The sequence below is a fragment of the Phycodurus eques genome, chromosome 2, assembly GCF_024500275.1.
Source record: "Phycodurus eques isolate BA_2022a chromosome 2, UOR_Pequ_1.1, whole genome shotgun sequence".
Classification (NCBI taxonomy): Eukaryota; Metazoa; Chordata; class Actinopteri; order Syngnathiformes; family Syngnathidae; genus Phycodurus; species Phycodurus eques.
Window position 1 is genome coordinate 38,740,910 of NC_084526.1, and position 17,248 is coordinate 38,758,157.

The window sequence follows — 17,248 nt, forward strand, 5'->3', positions numbered from 1 at the left end:
TAGCCATCTGGGCAGCTGTGGCTCAGTAGATAGAGTGACCGAAGGGTAACTGGCAGCAGTCATCCATTAGTGTATGAATGTGTGTGTGTGTGTGTGTGGGTGAATGTGAGGCCTTGTAAAGCACTTTGGGCACTGTGATGGTGTAGATAAAGCACTATATAAGTGCAGTCCATTTACCATCTTTATTGGTTCCTTGGATTTCCATAACCTAATCTCCAAATTCACGTAATTTCAAATTATCCTTGGCTATAATCCTAGGAAATCAGTTCAACCATTGAAACAGTAATTTTTCGATGAGTTAAGGGGATGAATAGCCTTCACGTAGTCTTTGTCGTTTGTATGTACAGAACGTACACGTCTCAGTTGTTCGCCATCTCTTTTCCAAGCCACTTAGTCATGAGGTTCAGTTCTTCATTTGCTGTGAGTTGAACTTCAGCAGCAGCAGTAGCGAATGAGGACTGTCATGCACGGTAATTCTCAGGCTTATCGTCAAATTGGTGCAGTTCTGAAGTGATGAGGTCTTGTCTTGACACATACTGGGCCAAGAATTTAACTGAAGGTGGCGTGTTGGTTTGAGAGGAGGAGTGAGTTTATAGGAATTTTGCCCATTCTTTCAGGAGCATATTTGTGAGGTCATATACGGATGCCGGAAGAGAAGTCCGAGCTCAATGTACACTTGAAATCAACCCAAAGGTGTTGTGTCAATTTGAGGGCAGGACTCTGTTCATGCCTGTCAAGTCCATTCAAAACAAATTCTCTGATCCATGTCTTCATGGACCCGTGCACAGACATGTTGGAACAGGAAGGGGTAATCCCCAAACTGTTTGAATGTCCAAATCTCGTTACGCTGAAGCATCCAGAGTTCAGTAATCTTTTATTGACCTTTTATTCACCATGTGCTATAATGTAATATGTAACATGTACCAATATCACATTGTAAAGTTTATATATTTGCTTTTATTTAGCTTTTTATTTTACGATGCTGTCTGCAGCTATATCGGCATTGCAAACCTTAACTCACTTGGATAAATAAAGGTTCCAATATATATATCCATCCATCCATTTTCTGAGCCGCTTCTCCTCACGAGGGTCGCGGGCGTGCTGGAGCCTATCCCAGCTGTCATCGGGCAGGAGGCGGGGTACACCCTGAACTGGTTGCCAGCCAATCCCAGGGCACATAGAAACAAACAACCATTCGCACTCACAGTCATGCCTATGGGCAATTTAGAGTCTCCAATTAATGCATGTTTTTGGGATGTGGGAGGAAACCGAAGTGCCTGGAGAAAACCCACGCAGGCACGGGGAGAACATGCAAACTCCACACAGGCGGGGCCGGGGGTTGAACCTGGGTCCTCAGAACTGTGAGGCTGACGCTCTAACCAGTCGTCCACCGTGCCTCCATATATATATATATATATATATATAAATAAATAAATAAAACATAACCTCATGGACAGCTCTTAAGTTTTAAATACAGCAATGTAAAGTGTTTGGTACCTGTAAATGCTTTCTACAGTTCTGCAGCTAACTAAATAATCCCGAACACACTGTCGGACTTTAGCTTCTCTACCTGTATTTGCAACTGGATAAAGGACTTTCGACGATACTACAGTAATCTAATTTATATCAGGAGGGGACGAGGCTCTGTACAGGATGGAGCAATGTGTCTATTTAAATGACTTGTTCATTTACTGTACATGTGTACTGTATACTGAGTATCTTCAAAAATATTGAATATGAGTGTCACAGCAATGGGTCTGAATACTTATGGCTGTATGATATTTCAGTTTTTCTTTTTTAATAAATCAATTAATGTGTACATTAATGAGGAAAAAATGAACTTAAATTATTTTAACAAATGGCTGCAATATAACAAAGAGTGAAAAATGTAAGGGTGTTTGAAAAGTTTCCATACCCACTGTATAAATATATATATATATATATATATATATGTGCGGCATGGTGGTCGACTGGTTAGCACATCTGCCATGTTCTGGGACCAGGGTTCAAATCCCGACACCGCTTGTGTGAAGTTTGCATGTTCTCCCCGTGCCTGCGTGGGTTTTCTCCGGTTTCCTCCCACATCCCAAAAACATGCACGGTTGGTTAATTGAAGACTCTAAATTGCCTGTAGGTATGAATGTGAGTGTGAATGGTTGTTGTTTATATGTGCCCTGCGATTGGCTGGCGACCAGTTCAAGGTGTACCCCGCCTCTCGCCCGGAAATAGCTGGGATAGGCTCCAGCTCGCCCGCGACCCTAGTGAGGATAAGTGGAACGGAAGATGAAAGAATGAAAACAAACAAAAAATTATATATATATATAGAGAGAGAGAGAGAGAGAGAGAGAGAGAGAGAGAGAGAGAGAGAGAGAGAGAGAGAGAGAGAGAGAGAGAGAGAGAGAGAGAGAGATGATGCACTAAAAATTATGTCTAATACATTTATTTTTTAAAAATCTAAATCTGTCTCTCTGTGCTTGTGAGGCCATTGCTTTTTATAGACCTTTCTATATCCGTTTCTGTCTGTCTCACTCACTCACTCACCTTACGACAGGCTCTGTTGTGGACAGACTTCTCATCAGGGTATTTCTCCAGTCGACGAGGCCCTTTACTGGACGGCTTCTTGAAAACTAACCAGCAACGACGATAAATCTGTAACATGCACAAGAGCATGTGTGCATACACCCAAGCTTGCATGCACCCATAAAAGACTTTCAAGTAGCACAATCGCTGAAAGAAAAAAAAAAAAGTCAATACCTACACCAGGGATCTCATTTGATGTGCGTTCCGCATCTGTGACGCATGAAAATTAGCAGGGACCCATGAAGCATATTATTTCTGGGTCCGTAAGTTCATGGTTTAAGACCCGCCTTATGTACTGTATGTCTGTGCAGATCAAGGGCAGGCCTTATTTTACAGTGGGTACGGAAAGTATTCAGACCCCCTTCAATTTTTCACTATTTGTTATATTGCAGCCATTTGCTAAAATCCATCCATCGTTTGTACCGCTTTATCCTCACAAGGGTCGCGGACTTGCTGGAGCCTATCCCAGCTATCTTCGGGTGAGAGGCAGGGTACACCCTGAACTGGTCGCCAGCCAATTGCAGGGCACATATAAACAAGCGACCATTCGCGTACACATTCACACGTAAGGGCAATTTAGAGTCTTCAATCAACCTACCATGCATATTTTTGGGATGTGGGAGGAAACCGGAGTGCCAGGAGAAATTTGAACCCCGGTCCTCAGAACTGTGAGGCAGATGTGCTAACCAGTCTTCCACCGTGGCGCCCTTTGCTAAAATCATTTAAGTTAATTTTTTTCCTCAATGTACACACAGCATATTGACAGAAAAAAACAGAATTGTTGACATTTTTGCAGATTTATTAAGAAATAAAAACTGAAATATCACACAGCCATAAGTATTTAGACCCTTTGCTTTGACACTCATAAATTTAACTTGGGCGCCGTCTATTTCTTCGGATCATCCTTGAGATGGTTCCACACCTTCATTGGAGTCCAGCTGTGTTTGATTATACTGATTGGACTTGATTAGGAAAGCCACACCCATGTCTATGTAGGACCTTACAGCTCACAGTGCATGTCAGAGCAAATGAAAATCATGAGATGGGAGAAAGTTCTCGAAAGTCAACCATCACTGCAGCGCTCCACCAGTTGTGGCTTTATGACAAAGAGTGGCCCGACGGTAGACTCTTCTCATTGCAAGACACATAAAAGCCCGCATGGAGTTTGCTAAAAAAGACCTGAAGATGGTGAGAAATGTTTCTCTGATGAGACCAAGATAGAACTTTTTTTTTTTCTGTCAATATGGGGTGCTGACTGTACATTAATGAGGAAAAAAATGAACAAATTATTTTAGCAAATGGCTGGGTTCAATCCCGGCCCCGCCCCCGCCTGTGTGGAGTTTGCATGTTCTCCCTGTGCCTGCGTGGGTTTTCTCCGGGCACTCAGGTTTCCTCCCACATCGCAGAAGCACGCATGGTAGGTTAATTGAAGACTCTAAATTGCCCGTAGGTGTGAGTGCGAATGGTTGTTTGTTTATATGTGCCCTGCGATTGGCTGGCAACCAGTTCAGGGTGTACCCCGCCTCCTGCCCGATGATTGCTGGGATAGACTCCAGCACTCCCGTGACCCTTGTGAGGATAAGCGGCTCAGAAAAAGGACTGATGCATGGGCTGGAATATAACAAAGAGTGAAAAATTTAAGGGGAATACTTTCCGTACCCACTGTATATTTCATCCTTTATTTAACGAGGTAAAAGCTTATTGAGGGATAAAATCTCTCTTTCAAAACCAAGATGCAGCAGAAATGATACAAGTAGCAGAAATGATACAGTGCATAACACGTTCATACAATAAATAAAAATAAAAACGAAACAATAATAGTGATATTAAAATATATGGCATCTGATTTAAAAATCAGATGCCATGTATTTGGGTCACAAAGCCCAAATACTTTCAAGTACATACATGGTGGGTTTTTTTTTCATTCAAATTTGGCAGGCTTTAAAACATTTTTGTGTCATTTTAACGGGTTAATGACGCAATACCTACAGTACGGTGGCGTGCCCTCTCCAGGTCGGGGATGAGATCCAGCCCCAAGTGGAGGAGTTCAAGTATCTTGGGGTCTTGTTCACAAATGAGGGCAAGAATTGAGCAGGAGATTGACAGGCAGTGTCAATCAAACGGTGCAGCGTTTGCAGTGATACAGACTTTGTATCAGTCTGTCGTGATGAAGAAGAAGCTGAGCTCTCGATTTACTGGTCAATCTATGTTCCCACCCTCACCTATTGTCACAAACTGTTGGTCGTGACCGAAAGAACAAGATCGTGGATATAAGTGACCGAAATGAGTTTCCTCCACAGGGTGTCCGGGGTCTCTCTTAGCGATAGGATGAGAAGCTTGGTCATTCAGGAGGGGTTCAGAGTTCAGCCACTGCTCCTCTGCATCGAGGGGAGCCAGATAAGGTGACTCCGCCATCTGGTTAGGATGCCTCCTGGACGCCTCCCTGGTGAGCTGTTCCGAACACGTCCCACAGTGAGGAGGCCCCTGGGATGACCCAGGACACGCTGGAGAGACTATGTCTCTCGGCTGCCCTGGAATGCCTTGGGATCTCCCCAGAAGAGGGGGACGAAGTGGCTGGGGAGAGGGAAGTCTGGGGTTTCCTGCTTAAACTGCTGGCCCCGCGACCGGACCTCGGCTAAGCGGAGGAAAATGGATTAAAAGATTTTGAGCGTTTCTGACCCTTGAGTGGTAGGTAGGTCTGCCATTTCCTGCTCTTCACGTTTTCACTGTCACTAGCGACATGTTACATAGAAATGGATTCTGCTTTGTACAGCATCTTCCCCACAACTCTGCCAAACGCCTGTGGTTCTTATAGCTTCTTCTGTGAAGTACAGACCTTGGTGATGAACCAGCTAGTGCCTGATCAGCAATGTCGGAATATGTTGCGTGCCAGGAACCAGAACAGAAAGGGCTTCATCAGAGGTAATTTTTGCCTAGTCAAGACAACTTCCAACACATAGGAGTCCATGTGAGTCCATTAAGGGGCCAGGTTTGCTTTGCTCAGTAATGGACTTTGCAGTCTTACTGCCTTGCCTCTTAAACAGCTAACCTACAACTCCATTACAACATGCTGGCAATTTTTTGACTTGAGTTCGTTGTCACATTTCTGTGGGGCCAATTAATATATTACTCGTGCACTCACTGTAGTAGTCTCGTCATGCTGCACTATTTGCATATCTGTTGTTGACCAATACTGGCCACTCATGCCAGAGTAGCATCTGCTCCATTTGCACACTGATTGAGGAGTATCTGCAACATTTGCACAATCAACATTGTCCCAGATTATCGCACTACTCTGCACTTTACACTGCATACACTCCTTGAAGTCTCGGCACCCTTTGCACAATGGTCATTGCACCGGACTATTGCAATATTAGTCATTCGAACTGCTCTAAGTGCTAGAGGACTCTGCATCTTTTGCACAGTTGTCAAAAAAAAAAGTACCGGCATTACCAGACAACTAGCCATCCTTTATTGCTCAGTGACTGTTTTTTTTTTTTTGTCAATGTCTTTATGTCTCAAAAGTGTTCTCTGTCAAGTTACTGTCTGTTGTCGTACTAGAACGGCTCCAACTACCGGAGACAAATTCCTTGTGTGTTTTTTTGGACATATTTGGCAAATAAAGATGATTCTGATTCTGATTGTATTTCATCATCATAGACTTCCATTTCCACATTGAGAATTACTTTAACCTCAGCCTGGCCAAGTTGAGGTTTGTCATAGATATGCCGGCCACTGCAAGTATTGTCCTTAGATGATCATGCAAAAGAGTGGGAAATGTGTGAGAGCCAAACCATAACATACCAAGAGAAACGTTCAAACCTTGCCCTACCAATCATGTTGATGCTGAGTTTGGTGGCACATGGTGGCATGATACTGCAGAACGTACCTTCACAGTCCCTCAAAGATCAATTACCTCGAAGGCCTGTGCATTGGACTGAACCTCTTGCATTTGCATGAGGAAAGATGGTCCAAAGAAACAAGGTGAGAGAGCTCTTGTAATGTGATCAGCAGGATTCTGGTTAGAGAGCTCTATTGAAGATCTGAGTGAAGACTGGAGCGAGCTGGTCCGCGCAGACTTTGAGGCAGGATGCCGCTTTGTTAATCTTTTGTTGTTTGAAGATGCGTCTCACATCCTGTTCATGGATGGTTAACGCAGAAGTCAGAGGTGTGGTTGTGGTCGGCGGTGCGGCCGTGTAGGTGTGGGGTGTGAAACTGCATAGTTCCTCTTTGCAATGTTAATTTCTTTAGTCAGCTGGTTTCTAGCTCGATTATACAGGGCCTTGTCCCTGATCTGATATGCATCCTCCTTAGCTTGGCGAAGCTGCTTAAGTTTAGCAGTGAACCACGGCTTGTTGTTGTGAATGTGCGAAATGATTTTGTTGGTACACACAGATCTTCACATATATGTGAAATTGTCTTGAGTTGTTGAAGATGGAGCCGAGAGCTACCTTACTGTCAGAGAAGAACTCGGCATTGTACACTTTCCTGTACAACCTCTCCACTCCAGGTTCACTTCATTCACCTTCAGTGCAAGCACTGAAGCACAAATCTCTAGTCTCGGTATTGTGATGTCAGGTTTCAGAGCTAGTTTTGCTTTGCAGAGGTTATGTTTGGTTTCTGTTGAGGATCATACAGTAATTCCACTTGGCCCACTTTTTTGAGGACCCCTGTTAGACTGTTATTCAAATCTGGATCTTGGAGCAACAAATATTTAAGTATATGTGGTTGTGCTGTGCCTTGAGTCGAACACAACTCTGATTTGTTTCGTCTTTCCGGGATGATGGATTACAAAGCTTGGTAGGTACCAACACTCTTGGTCCATATCCAGTGCGGGTGCCACTTGCAGAATATCTTCTTCATGCAGTCCACAATGTTGCTCTTCATCGGTGATTTTTTTAGCAAAGTTCGCCTGAGGGACATAAGGCAATTTAGTGCTTGTTGCCGAATGTCAAGCAGGTGTTGTCGGGGGTTACTTAATGGGAGGAGAATCATCCAGCTGCAAATAATAATGCGAAGCAAGGTTTTCTCGTGGACAGAAGAAGCAAGTTTATCATCATAAAGTGAATTACTGAAGATGTACTTGCCCCGATTTTTTGTGAAGAGCTTCGATAGTCGTGGTTTTAGAAGCATGAACTATTTGAAATAATACGGTGGAGCAACATATACACACAGAAAATATAACAATACTCACAGGCGTCTGTTCTTACGGAGTCATTTATAGTTGTAGTAGAGGAAGAAGTACAATTCTTCTTTGTTCTTGTTTTCATGAGTGTGTTATACAATACTGCCTCCTGGTGCACACCAGAAGGAGCAGCACAATGAATTGGATTGCAACATTCAATCATGATTCACAAGCCATTAAATTATTTTCATCCATCCATCCATTTGCTACCGCTTAGCCGAGGTCGGGTCGCGGGAGCAGTAGCTTTAGCAGGGACGCCCAGACTTCTCTCTCCCCAGCCACTTCATCCAGCTCTGCTGGGGGGATCCCAAGGCGTTCCCAGGCCAGCTGAGAGACGCAGTCTCTCCAGTGTGTCTTGGGTGGTCCCCAGGGTCTCCTTCCGGAGGGACGTGCCCAGAACACCTCACCAGGGAGACGTTAGGAAGGCATCCGAGTCAGATGCCCAACAGCCAACAGCACCACATCATCTGCAAAAAGCAGAGCTGCAATACTGAGGCCAGCAGACCGGACCCCCTCTACGCCTCGGCTGCGTCTAGAAATTCTGTCCATAAAAGAGTCCAACCCTCACCGGAAATTAGTCTGACTTACTGCCAGCAATGCGGACCAAGCTCATAGAGGGACCAAACAGCCCGTATCAGAGGGCGTCCCACAGGCCAAAAAGGACCGATAGGACTCTTTTTTCAGCTTGACGGTATCCCTTTCCGTTAGTGTCCACCAATGGGTTTGGGGATTTCCGCCACGACAGGCACCGACCACCTTACCGCCGCAGCTCCGGTCGGCCGCTTCAGCAATTGATGCGCGTGTAACACGGTCCACTTGGACTCGATGTCCCCTCACCCACGTTCCTCACCAGGAACGTGGGTGAAGTTCTGTCGGAGGTGGGAGTTGAAACTCCTTCTGACTGGGTATTCTGCCAGACGTTCACAGCAGACCCTCACAATACATTTGGGCCTGCCATTTCGGACCGGCATCTTCCCCCACCATCGTAGCCAACTCACCACCAGGTGGTGATCACTTGACATCTCCGCACCTCTCTTCAGCCGAGTGTCCAAGACATGCGGCCGCAAGTCCGATGACACGACCACAAAGTCGATCATCGAACTGCGACCCAGGGTGTCCTGGTGCAAAGTGCACGTCTGGACACCCTTATGCTTGAACATGGTGTTCATTATGGACAATCTGTGATGAGCACAGAAGTCCAATAATAGAACACCGCTCGGGTTCTGATCGGGGGGGGGGGGGGGGGGGGGGGGGGCGGGTGGTTGGAGGGCGTTCCTCCTAATCACGCCCTTCCATGTCTCAATGTCATTGCCCACGTGAGCATTGAAGTCCCCCAGCAGAACGGGAGCGCTCTCCAGCACCCCCTCTAAGGACTCCAAAAAGGGTGGGTACTCTGAACTGCTGTTTGGTGCATTGGCACAAAGAACAGTCAGGACCTGTACCCCCCGGGTCGAGGCTACCCTCTCATCCACCGTGGTGAACCCCAACATAGACGCGCCGAGCCGGGGGGCAATAAGTATGCCCACACCTGCTCAGCGCCTCTCACTGTGGGCAACTCCAGAGCGGAAGAGAGTCAAACCCCTCTCGAGAGGACTGGTACCAAACCGTGTGTGGAGGCGAGCCCGACTATATATAGTCGGATCTTCTTGACCTCACACACCAGCTCAGGCTCCTTCCCTGCCAGAGAGGTGACATTCCCCATCCCTAGAACCAGCTTCTGTAGCCGGGGATCGGATCGCCAATGTCCCTGCCCTTGGCCACCGCCCAGCTCACACTGCACCTGACCCCTATGGCCCCTCCCACAGGCGGTGAGCCCATGGGAAGAGGGACCCACGTTACCCTTTCGAGCTGTGCCCCATGGGTGCAGGCCCGGCCACCAGGCGCTCGCCTTCGAGCCCCACCTCCAGGCCTGGCTCCAGAGGGGGGCCCCGGTGACCCGCATCCGGGCAAGGGAAACCTCAATCCATTAACGTCTTTCATCATAGGGGTGTATTAAATTAAACTAAATTCTTTACATTCTATTTAATTATGTTCCTACTCTGTTTTCATAAAGTTCAATATTATAGATTATTTTTCCATATATACACAAACACACACTGCTTTAGAATGTTGGGTTAAGATGGAGCGACAGTCAAGAGAGTAGATAAACAGAGAAAGCAAAGAGGATAGAGGGGTTGAGCAGCCGAGGGAGGGACAATAGAACAATGGGCACAACAACAGGCGGATCAACAACAGTAGTAGTCCCATGATGACAACAACCTTGTGGAACCTACATTGCAATGAAGGAATCAAAGTTGCAAGCAGAACTATTCCACTAGATTCAAACATTTGATGATTGTTTACATTTATGCAGAAATCAAGTGAAATTTATTTAAAAAAAAATAAAAAATAAATAAATAAATAAACTTACCCCAAGCTTGCGACTGCGCATCCGTACATAGCCCTGCTTGACAATATCGCTGAAATTGGAGGCCATCTCTTGAGATCATCTAGATGTTTCCCTCGCCCCCTGAATTGAATGTGGATTCAGTTTGTCATTGAGTCTCAGTCCTCTCTGACATAAAGCTGCTTTTCCCTCTTCCGCTCACTCCCCTCCTGTTGACTTTTGGTCCGTTTCTATAAGGATTTGTGATCTTAGTCTGTGTCTTTTGGCTCTCCAGTGTATTCTCCCTGGTCTGTGCTCTTTTCTTTCACTCTTCAGTAGACAAGTCTTCCCTGAGCTTACTAATTGCTATTACTAAGGAAGAAAGGGAGAGAGAGAGCAAGCGAGTGAGAGAGAAAGAGAGAGAGAGAGAGAGAGAGAGAGAGAGGGGGGGGGGGGGGGGGAGAAAGAGAGAGAGGGAGAGAGAATAAATGGATACATATTGACGGACATATTTACTGAAGAGTGAGGAGCTCAACATTATCATTCATTATTAATGCGTGTTATTGAGGGCAAGTATACAGGATGGTGTGCATTTGTGCATGTGAGCTTGTATATTGGACCATCAATCTCTTACCTCTTCAAAAGAAAAAGTACTTTGACTTGGAAAAAGTATTATCTCCTTTGAACATTTTAAATTTTGTGAGCCAAGGCACCTATTTTTCATTAGAATCTCACAGTAAACCACCAAACAAAAATATAAAAAATATTAAGTCAATACTTAAATAATGATCTTGTCTCAATTTAGTCACAAATGTACTTAATCATACTGAGTGTGAAATGTGGGCTCGTTTAGTTGTACACAAAGCTGATGTATTTGCAGGGAGTCGTAACTTATTCTGTTGTATAAATCGCAACAGGTGGATACACAGGTTTACTGTATCTTTTGCCAGTGGAATGGCATTTAATTGTTCTGCCTTACACGATATGCTACTGGCATGAATAGAAAAACAAATATATATTTCTAATTAGTGCAACATAATTTGATACAATAATAGAAAATAATAATTAGTTTTATAATAATAAATAGTTTTGCAACCGTCATCGACTATGCGTCACGCAATGCAACTAAGGTAGGCACTGTACAGTGGGGCAAAAAAGTATTTAGTGAGCCATCAATTGTGCAAGTTCTCCCACTTAAAACGATGAGAGAGGCCTGTAATTTTCATCATAGGTATACCTCACCTATAAGAGACAAAAGGAGGGGGGGGAAAAAGAAATCCAGAAAATCACCTTGTCTGATTTTTAAAGAATTTATTAGCAAATTATGGTGGAAAATAAGTATTTGTTCACCTACAAACAAGCAAGATTTCTGGCTCTCATAGACCAGTAACTTCTTCCTTATGAGGCTCCTCTGTCCTCCACTCATTACCTGTATTAATGGCACCTGTTTGAACTTGTTATCAGAATCAGAATCATCTTTATTTGCCAAGTATGTCCAAAACACACAAGGAATTTGTCTCCGGTAGTTGGAGCCGCTCTTGTACAACACACTTTGGAGACATAAAGACATTGACAAAAAACAATTGTGCAAAAAGATGTAGTCCTCTAGTACTGAGAGCAGTGCGAATGACTAATATTGCAATAGTCCGGTGCAATGACCATTGTGCAAAGGGCGCTGAGACTTCAAGGAGTGTATGCGGTTTAAGGTGACAAGTAGTGCGATAATCTGGGACAATGTTGGTTGTGCAAATGTTACAGATACTCCTCAATCAGTGTGCAAATGGAGCAGATGTTAATCTGGCATGAGTGGCCAGTATATGCAAATAGTGCAGCATGGCGGGACAACCACAGTGAGTGCACGAGTAATACATAACTGGCCCCACAGAAATGTAACAACGAACTCAAGTCAAAAAATTGCCAGCTTGTTGTAATGGAATTATAGGTTAGCTGTTGAAGAAGTTGATTGCAAGAGGGAAGAAGCTGTTGGAATGTCTACGAGTTCTAGTTTGCATTGATCGGTAGCGCCTACCTGAGGGAAGGAGCTGGAAGAGCTGGTGACCGGGGTGTGGAGAGTCCGAGAGGATTTTGCATGCCCTTGTCTTAGTTCTGGCAGCGTGCAAGTCCTCAAGGATGGGTAGGGGGGTACCGACAATCCTTTCAGCAGTTTTGATTGTCCGTTGCAGTCGGAGTTTGTCCTTTTTTGTAGCACCACCAAACCAGACTGAGATGGAAGAACACAGGACTGATTCGATGACCGCTGTGTAGAACTGTCTCAGCAGCTCCGGTGGCAGGCCGTGCTTTCTCAGAAGCCGCAGGAAGTACATCCTCTGATGGGCCTTTTTGAGGACGGAGTTGATGTTGGTCGCCCACTTCAGGTCCTGAGAGATTGTAATTCCCAGGAACTTGAAGGTCTCGACGGTTGACACAAGGCAGCTGGACAACGTGAGGGGCAGCTGTGGCGAAGGATGCCTCCTGAAGTCCACGATCATCTCTACAGTCTTGAGCGTGTTCAGCTCCAGGTTGTGTCGACCGCACCACAGCTCCAGCCGCTCCGCTTCCTGTCGATATGCAGACTCGTCACCATCCTTGATGAGGCCGATGACAGTGGTGTCATCTGCAAACTTCAGGAGTTTGACAGTCGGGTTCGCTGAGGTGCAGTCGTTCGTGTAGAGAGAGAAGAGCAGCGGAGAGAGGACACAACCTTGGGGCGCCCCAGTGCTGATGCTGCGTGTGGATGAGGTGGCCTCCCCCAGCCTGACCTGCTGTGTCCTGCCCGTCAGAAAGCTGTAAATCCACTGGCAGATGGCAGGTGAGACGCTGAGCTGGAGAATCTTGGATGAAAGGAGTTCAGGGATGATGGTGTTGAACGCTGAGCTGAAGTCCACGAACAGGATCCTCGCGTAGGTCCCTGCACTGTCGAGGTGTGACACCCTTGAGGTGGTCCAGCACGAGACGTTCAAAGGACTTCATGACCACAGATGTCAAAGCGACAGGCCTGTAGTCATTCAGACCCGACCGAGATTGCAGGTTTTTTGGGGACTGGAATGATGGTGGATCGTTTGAAACAGGATGGAACTTCGCACATTTCCAGAGATCTAGTGAAGATCTGAGTGAAGACTGGAGCGAGCTGATCCGCGCAGACTTTGAGGCAGGATGGGGCCACATGGTCCGGGCCTGCCGCTTTGTTAATCTTTTGTTGTTTGAAGATGCGTCTCACATCCTGTTCATGAATGGTTAACGCAGAGGTCAGAGGTGTGATTGTGGTCGGGGGTGCGGCCGGGTGGGTCTCTTGCGGAGTTTCACCTGAATGCCGGCCGTTTCCCTCTGTGGCGCCGCTTCTGTCTCCATGCGCCGAAAATCGCGGACGCCGCTCCGGTGAGTAACTCGGGGAAAAAACTGAGCGGATTTTCGAAAGTTGGTGACAGAAAGTCCGGAGTAGCCTCCTTGATGGTTAGCAGGTCTCCCCTTGTGTAAGTGAGTCGTGTAAGGTCTCCAAAGACGGACGAAAAACACAAAAACCAAAACAATACTCGAGAGCGTGTTACCGAGGCGACCACACTGGTAGGCGCCATCTTGGTCCATAAAAGATATCTGTCCACAACCTCAAACAGTCACACTCCAAACTCCACTATGGCCAAGAACAAAGAGCTGTCAAAGGACACCAGAAGGGGAAAACAAATATTTAATAAAGCCACCCCATACCTTTATCCCACCTCCTTTGTTGGCGTCTGAGTTGAAGTGGAGTTCTATGTCCTTCAGTGATCCAGCCACAGGCCCTTCCATCTGGTCCTTCAAGAGTCAATCCCATTTCATCAGTCCATGAAACCTTTGAGAAATATGTCTTCAGATATTATGTATTTTTTTCAGTGGTGGTCTTTTTTCAGCTTTTCTTACCTTGGCCATGTCTCTGAACACTGAACATCTTATACTTTGAGGTATTCCAGGTAGGTTGCAGTTCTGAAATATGACAGAACTTGAAGATAATGGGTTCCTTGTAGCTTCACGCTTGATTCTTGGTGGTTAATTTGCGTCTTTTTCTCTCAAGACGTCTCTTGCGACCCTGTTGACTATTTGCAACAAAACGTTTGATGGTTCTGTGATCACCCCCAAAAATCTTACATATTTCAAGATTGCTGCTTCCCTCTGAGAGACCTTTGATAATTTTTGACATTTCAGAGTCAGTTAAATCTCTTTTGACCTATTTTGCCTAAAGCAAATAAGCTGCCTAATAATTACTCGGCTTTACACGATCAGGATTTTTGGGGCCGATTAGTGAGTTTAAGAAAACCGACCATCGATCCGATCACAAAATGAAGCAATGTGTCTATTTAAATGACTTGTTCATTCACTGTATGTACTTGTGGACTGTATACTGAGTATCTCCAAAAATATTCTCCAGTCAGGTCATGTATTCTAATCAGTCAGGTCAAACCAACATTACAACATGACAGAAATAATGGGTACTACCTTACTGTAATGAAATTACTTTATTGTAATTAAATTACTAAACACACACCGAAACTTTAGAGCATGATTCAACAGAACGCCGGCATGTTTACATACAACCGTTCGTGCTAGCACTATGTTGCTAAGCTACATAACGTTTGCTGGCTGCTTATGAGCCGTATCGTATTAAAAGTACATGAACATACCTCAAGCAATCCTTGAACGAACATCTTCTCCCGAGCACAGGTGACCACCACTACCACACATTTTTCGTCATTTTGTTCTTTTTTGACCAACGCAATACACGCGTGATTCATTGTTGTTCCCGTGGTAACAAGTGTATCCGGTCGCGTTTGATTTGACAAAGCCCAGTGATCGTAAATGATGTCAAAAGACAGACAACAAGGCTAAAAACCAAACTAGCTTTTGGATTCAAATATACTGTATACGACAGCGACGCGGAGTAGATGTCTTTTGCGGTGCATTGATCGGATTGGCGAATTATGACATTAAACCCAATCAGCCGATCAGCATAAAATGCTAATTATCGGCCGATACCGATCAAGCCAATCAGATCAGTGTAATCGGTGAAGTCTAATAATTACGGACACCTTTTCATAGGGTATTAATCTCACTAACAGGAGTTATCTCACTAACAGGAGTTACAGCAGAAGGGAGAGATGGAAGAGGATGATTCACGAAACAGAGTCAAGTCGAAAGGGAAAGTAGATGATCAGTGGAAAAGCAACACTTGAAAACATTATACATATTACTGTGCACACACACAGCAGTCATAAATTATTTCTTCACGCTGTTTGTATTACTGGCCTCATGAGAAGGGGGCGAAATAATTAAGGTAGGGAGAGAAAATTTTGTTGGGAACCTGGCACGATGTTTTGCCACGCACATATTCATACAACTCAAACAGAAAGGAAAACTCCCATAGCAATATAGTGTCATGCTTAGTCAACAGTTTTTAGCATCATCTCTACTGTCATCATGGGATCAATCAAAATACTATCATCCACCGTTTAATAGCCTACATGTGGGTGTGTTCTGTGTTTGCTTTTATCTCCAGGAACTCCACCATGCATACACGTTTATATCACATCTAAGTCAAGATACCTAAATTCAAGTACATTAACTTACTGTACACATCTCTCTCTCTCTCAAGTGTGAATGACGCTCTGTCCGCTTAGAGCTGAGTGGTGTTGCAGATTTTTCAGCGTTAAAATTTTTTGAGTCAATTATCTTTCTTTCGATCGCCTTATTTCTTCTTAGTAGCATGTTTTTGAGTTTAGTTTATGGGAAGTTTTTCTGGTTAAGGCTTGGTGGGAGTAATTTGTTTGGGTGCCGGCTCCATGCCGCCTTCAAACTTGTTCCAACGGTGTAGTGTTTGGTGGAGGAAGCAGGGTTAGTGGTTGGAAAGGAGGTGGGGTACAGTAGCGTAAAATCGGCCTCCCATGTGAATGGGGCGATCTTTATGTTTCTGTAGAGCAGGACTAAAGTTAGTGACGTTGTGGAGAAGGCTGTTGTGATCCAAGACACTTTCACTTCCGTTCTCCCACTGGTTAGTCCAGCTAAGAGAGTAACAATCTCTAACGCTCCATCGTTCATAAAAAAAAATGATGTACTAGCTCGTGTTGTAACACTCGAGACCACATTTTGAAGGTCTTGGTCTTGTCTCAGACCAACTGGACTCTGGATTTTTCGTCGAAACCGGTCGAGATCAGCACTGATCTGTTATTATTCAACTTTATTAATGTGATAATAAGGAGAAGTGCTTAGTAAAAACAATAAATACATTGAATTCATGTGTTAATAACTCTCCACCACCCCCGTAACACCATTCACAGTGTTGTGACTGATGTGAAGAACTGCTTTTTCCCGGTTCTTCAAAATAAAACATCACGGCTGCCCAACAGCCACCTAACGGCCGCCAACCCAAACAGCAGTGTTACTTGGCAATATATTGTGAAGTACTGTATATACTTATATTTAATCTATAGATGGATCTTCTCCTCACTAGGGTCTCGGGCTTGCCGGAGCCTATCCCAGCTATCTTTGGGCGAGAGGCGGGGTACACCCTGAACTGGTTGCCTGCCAATCGCAGGGCCCATATAAACAAACAACCATTTGCTCTCACATTCACACCTGCGGGCAATTTAGAGTCTTCAATTAACCTACCATGCATGTTTTGGGGATGTGGGAAGAAACCGGAGGACCTGGAGAAAACCCACGCAGGCATGGGAAGAACATGCAAACTCCACACAGGCGAGGCCGGATTTGAATCCGGTTCCTCAAAACTGTGAGGCAGATATGCTAACCACCAGGCCGCCCATCCCATTTATAAAAGCTGTAAAAGCAGCTAATAAAGTAAATGATTAAATCACTCATTATTGTTTTAAATTCGGTAAATTCTGTCCTCAGAGTATTTCATGTTTACTTATCAAAAAATCTGGTTGCTATTTTTGCTTGTATAATCTAACGGCAAAGGGTGCTGCGCATTAAATTGGAACAATGTCATGTTTTATTGGTAAAAATAACATGGATCGATCTATATATATTTTTAGCCATCCATAATTTTTTTTGTTTTATAAAATAGAGCTGTTGTAACAGTCTTGGAAACATGAATAGTCTTCCATACAATAGTTTCCATACTTTTCCAGACC

At 44.8% G+C, this 17,248-nt stretch overlaps 1 protein-coding gene across 1 annotated transcript in view; it reads right to left on the reverse strand.

Annotated features, from left to right (window-relative positions):
- The window catches only part of dok4 (docking protein 4), a 33,131-nt gene extending 22,890 nt beyond the window's left edge, over nt 1-10,241 (reverse strand). The window contains exons 1-2 of the mRNA XM_061703314.1: nt 10,176-10,241; nt 2,542-2,649 (exon numbers count right to left, since the gene is read on the reverse strand). Of these exons, the coding sequence (XP_061559298.1) occupies nt 2,542-2,649; nt 10,176-10,241 (174 nt within the window). The remainder of the gene's footprint in view (nt 1-2,541; nt 2,650-10,175) is intronic.
- Nucleotides 10,242-17,248: the final 7,007 nt, after the last annotated feature.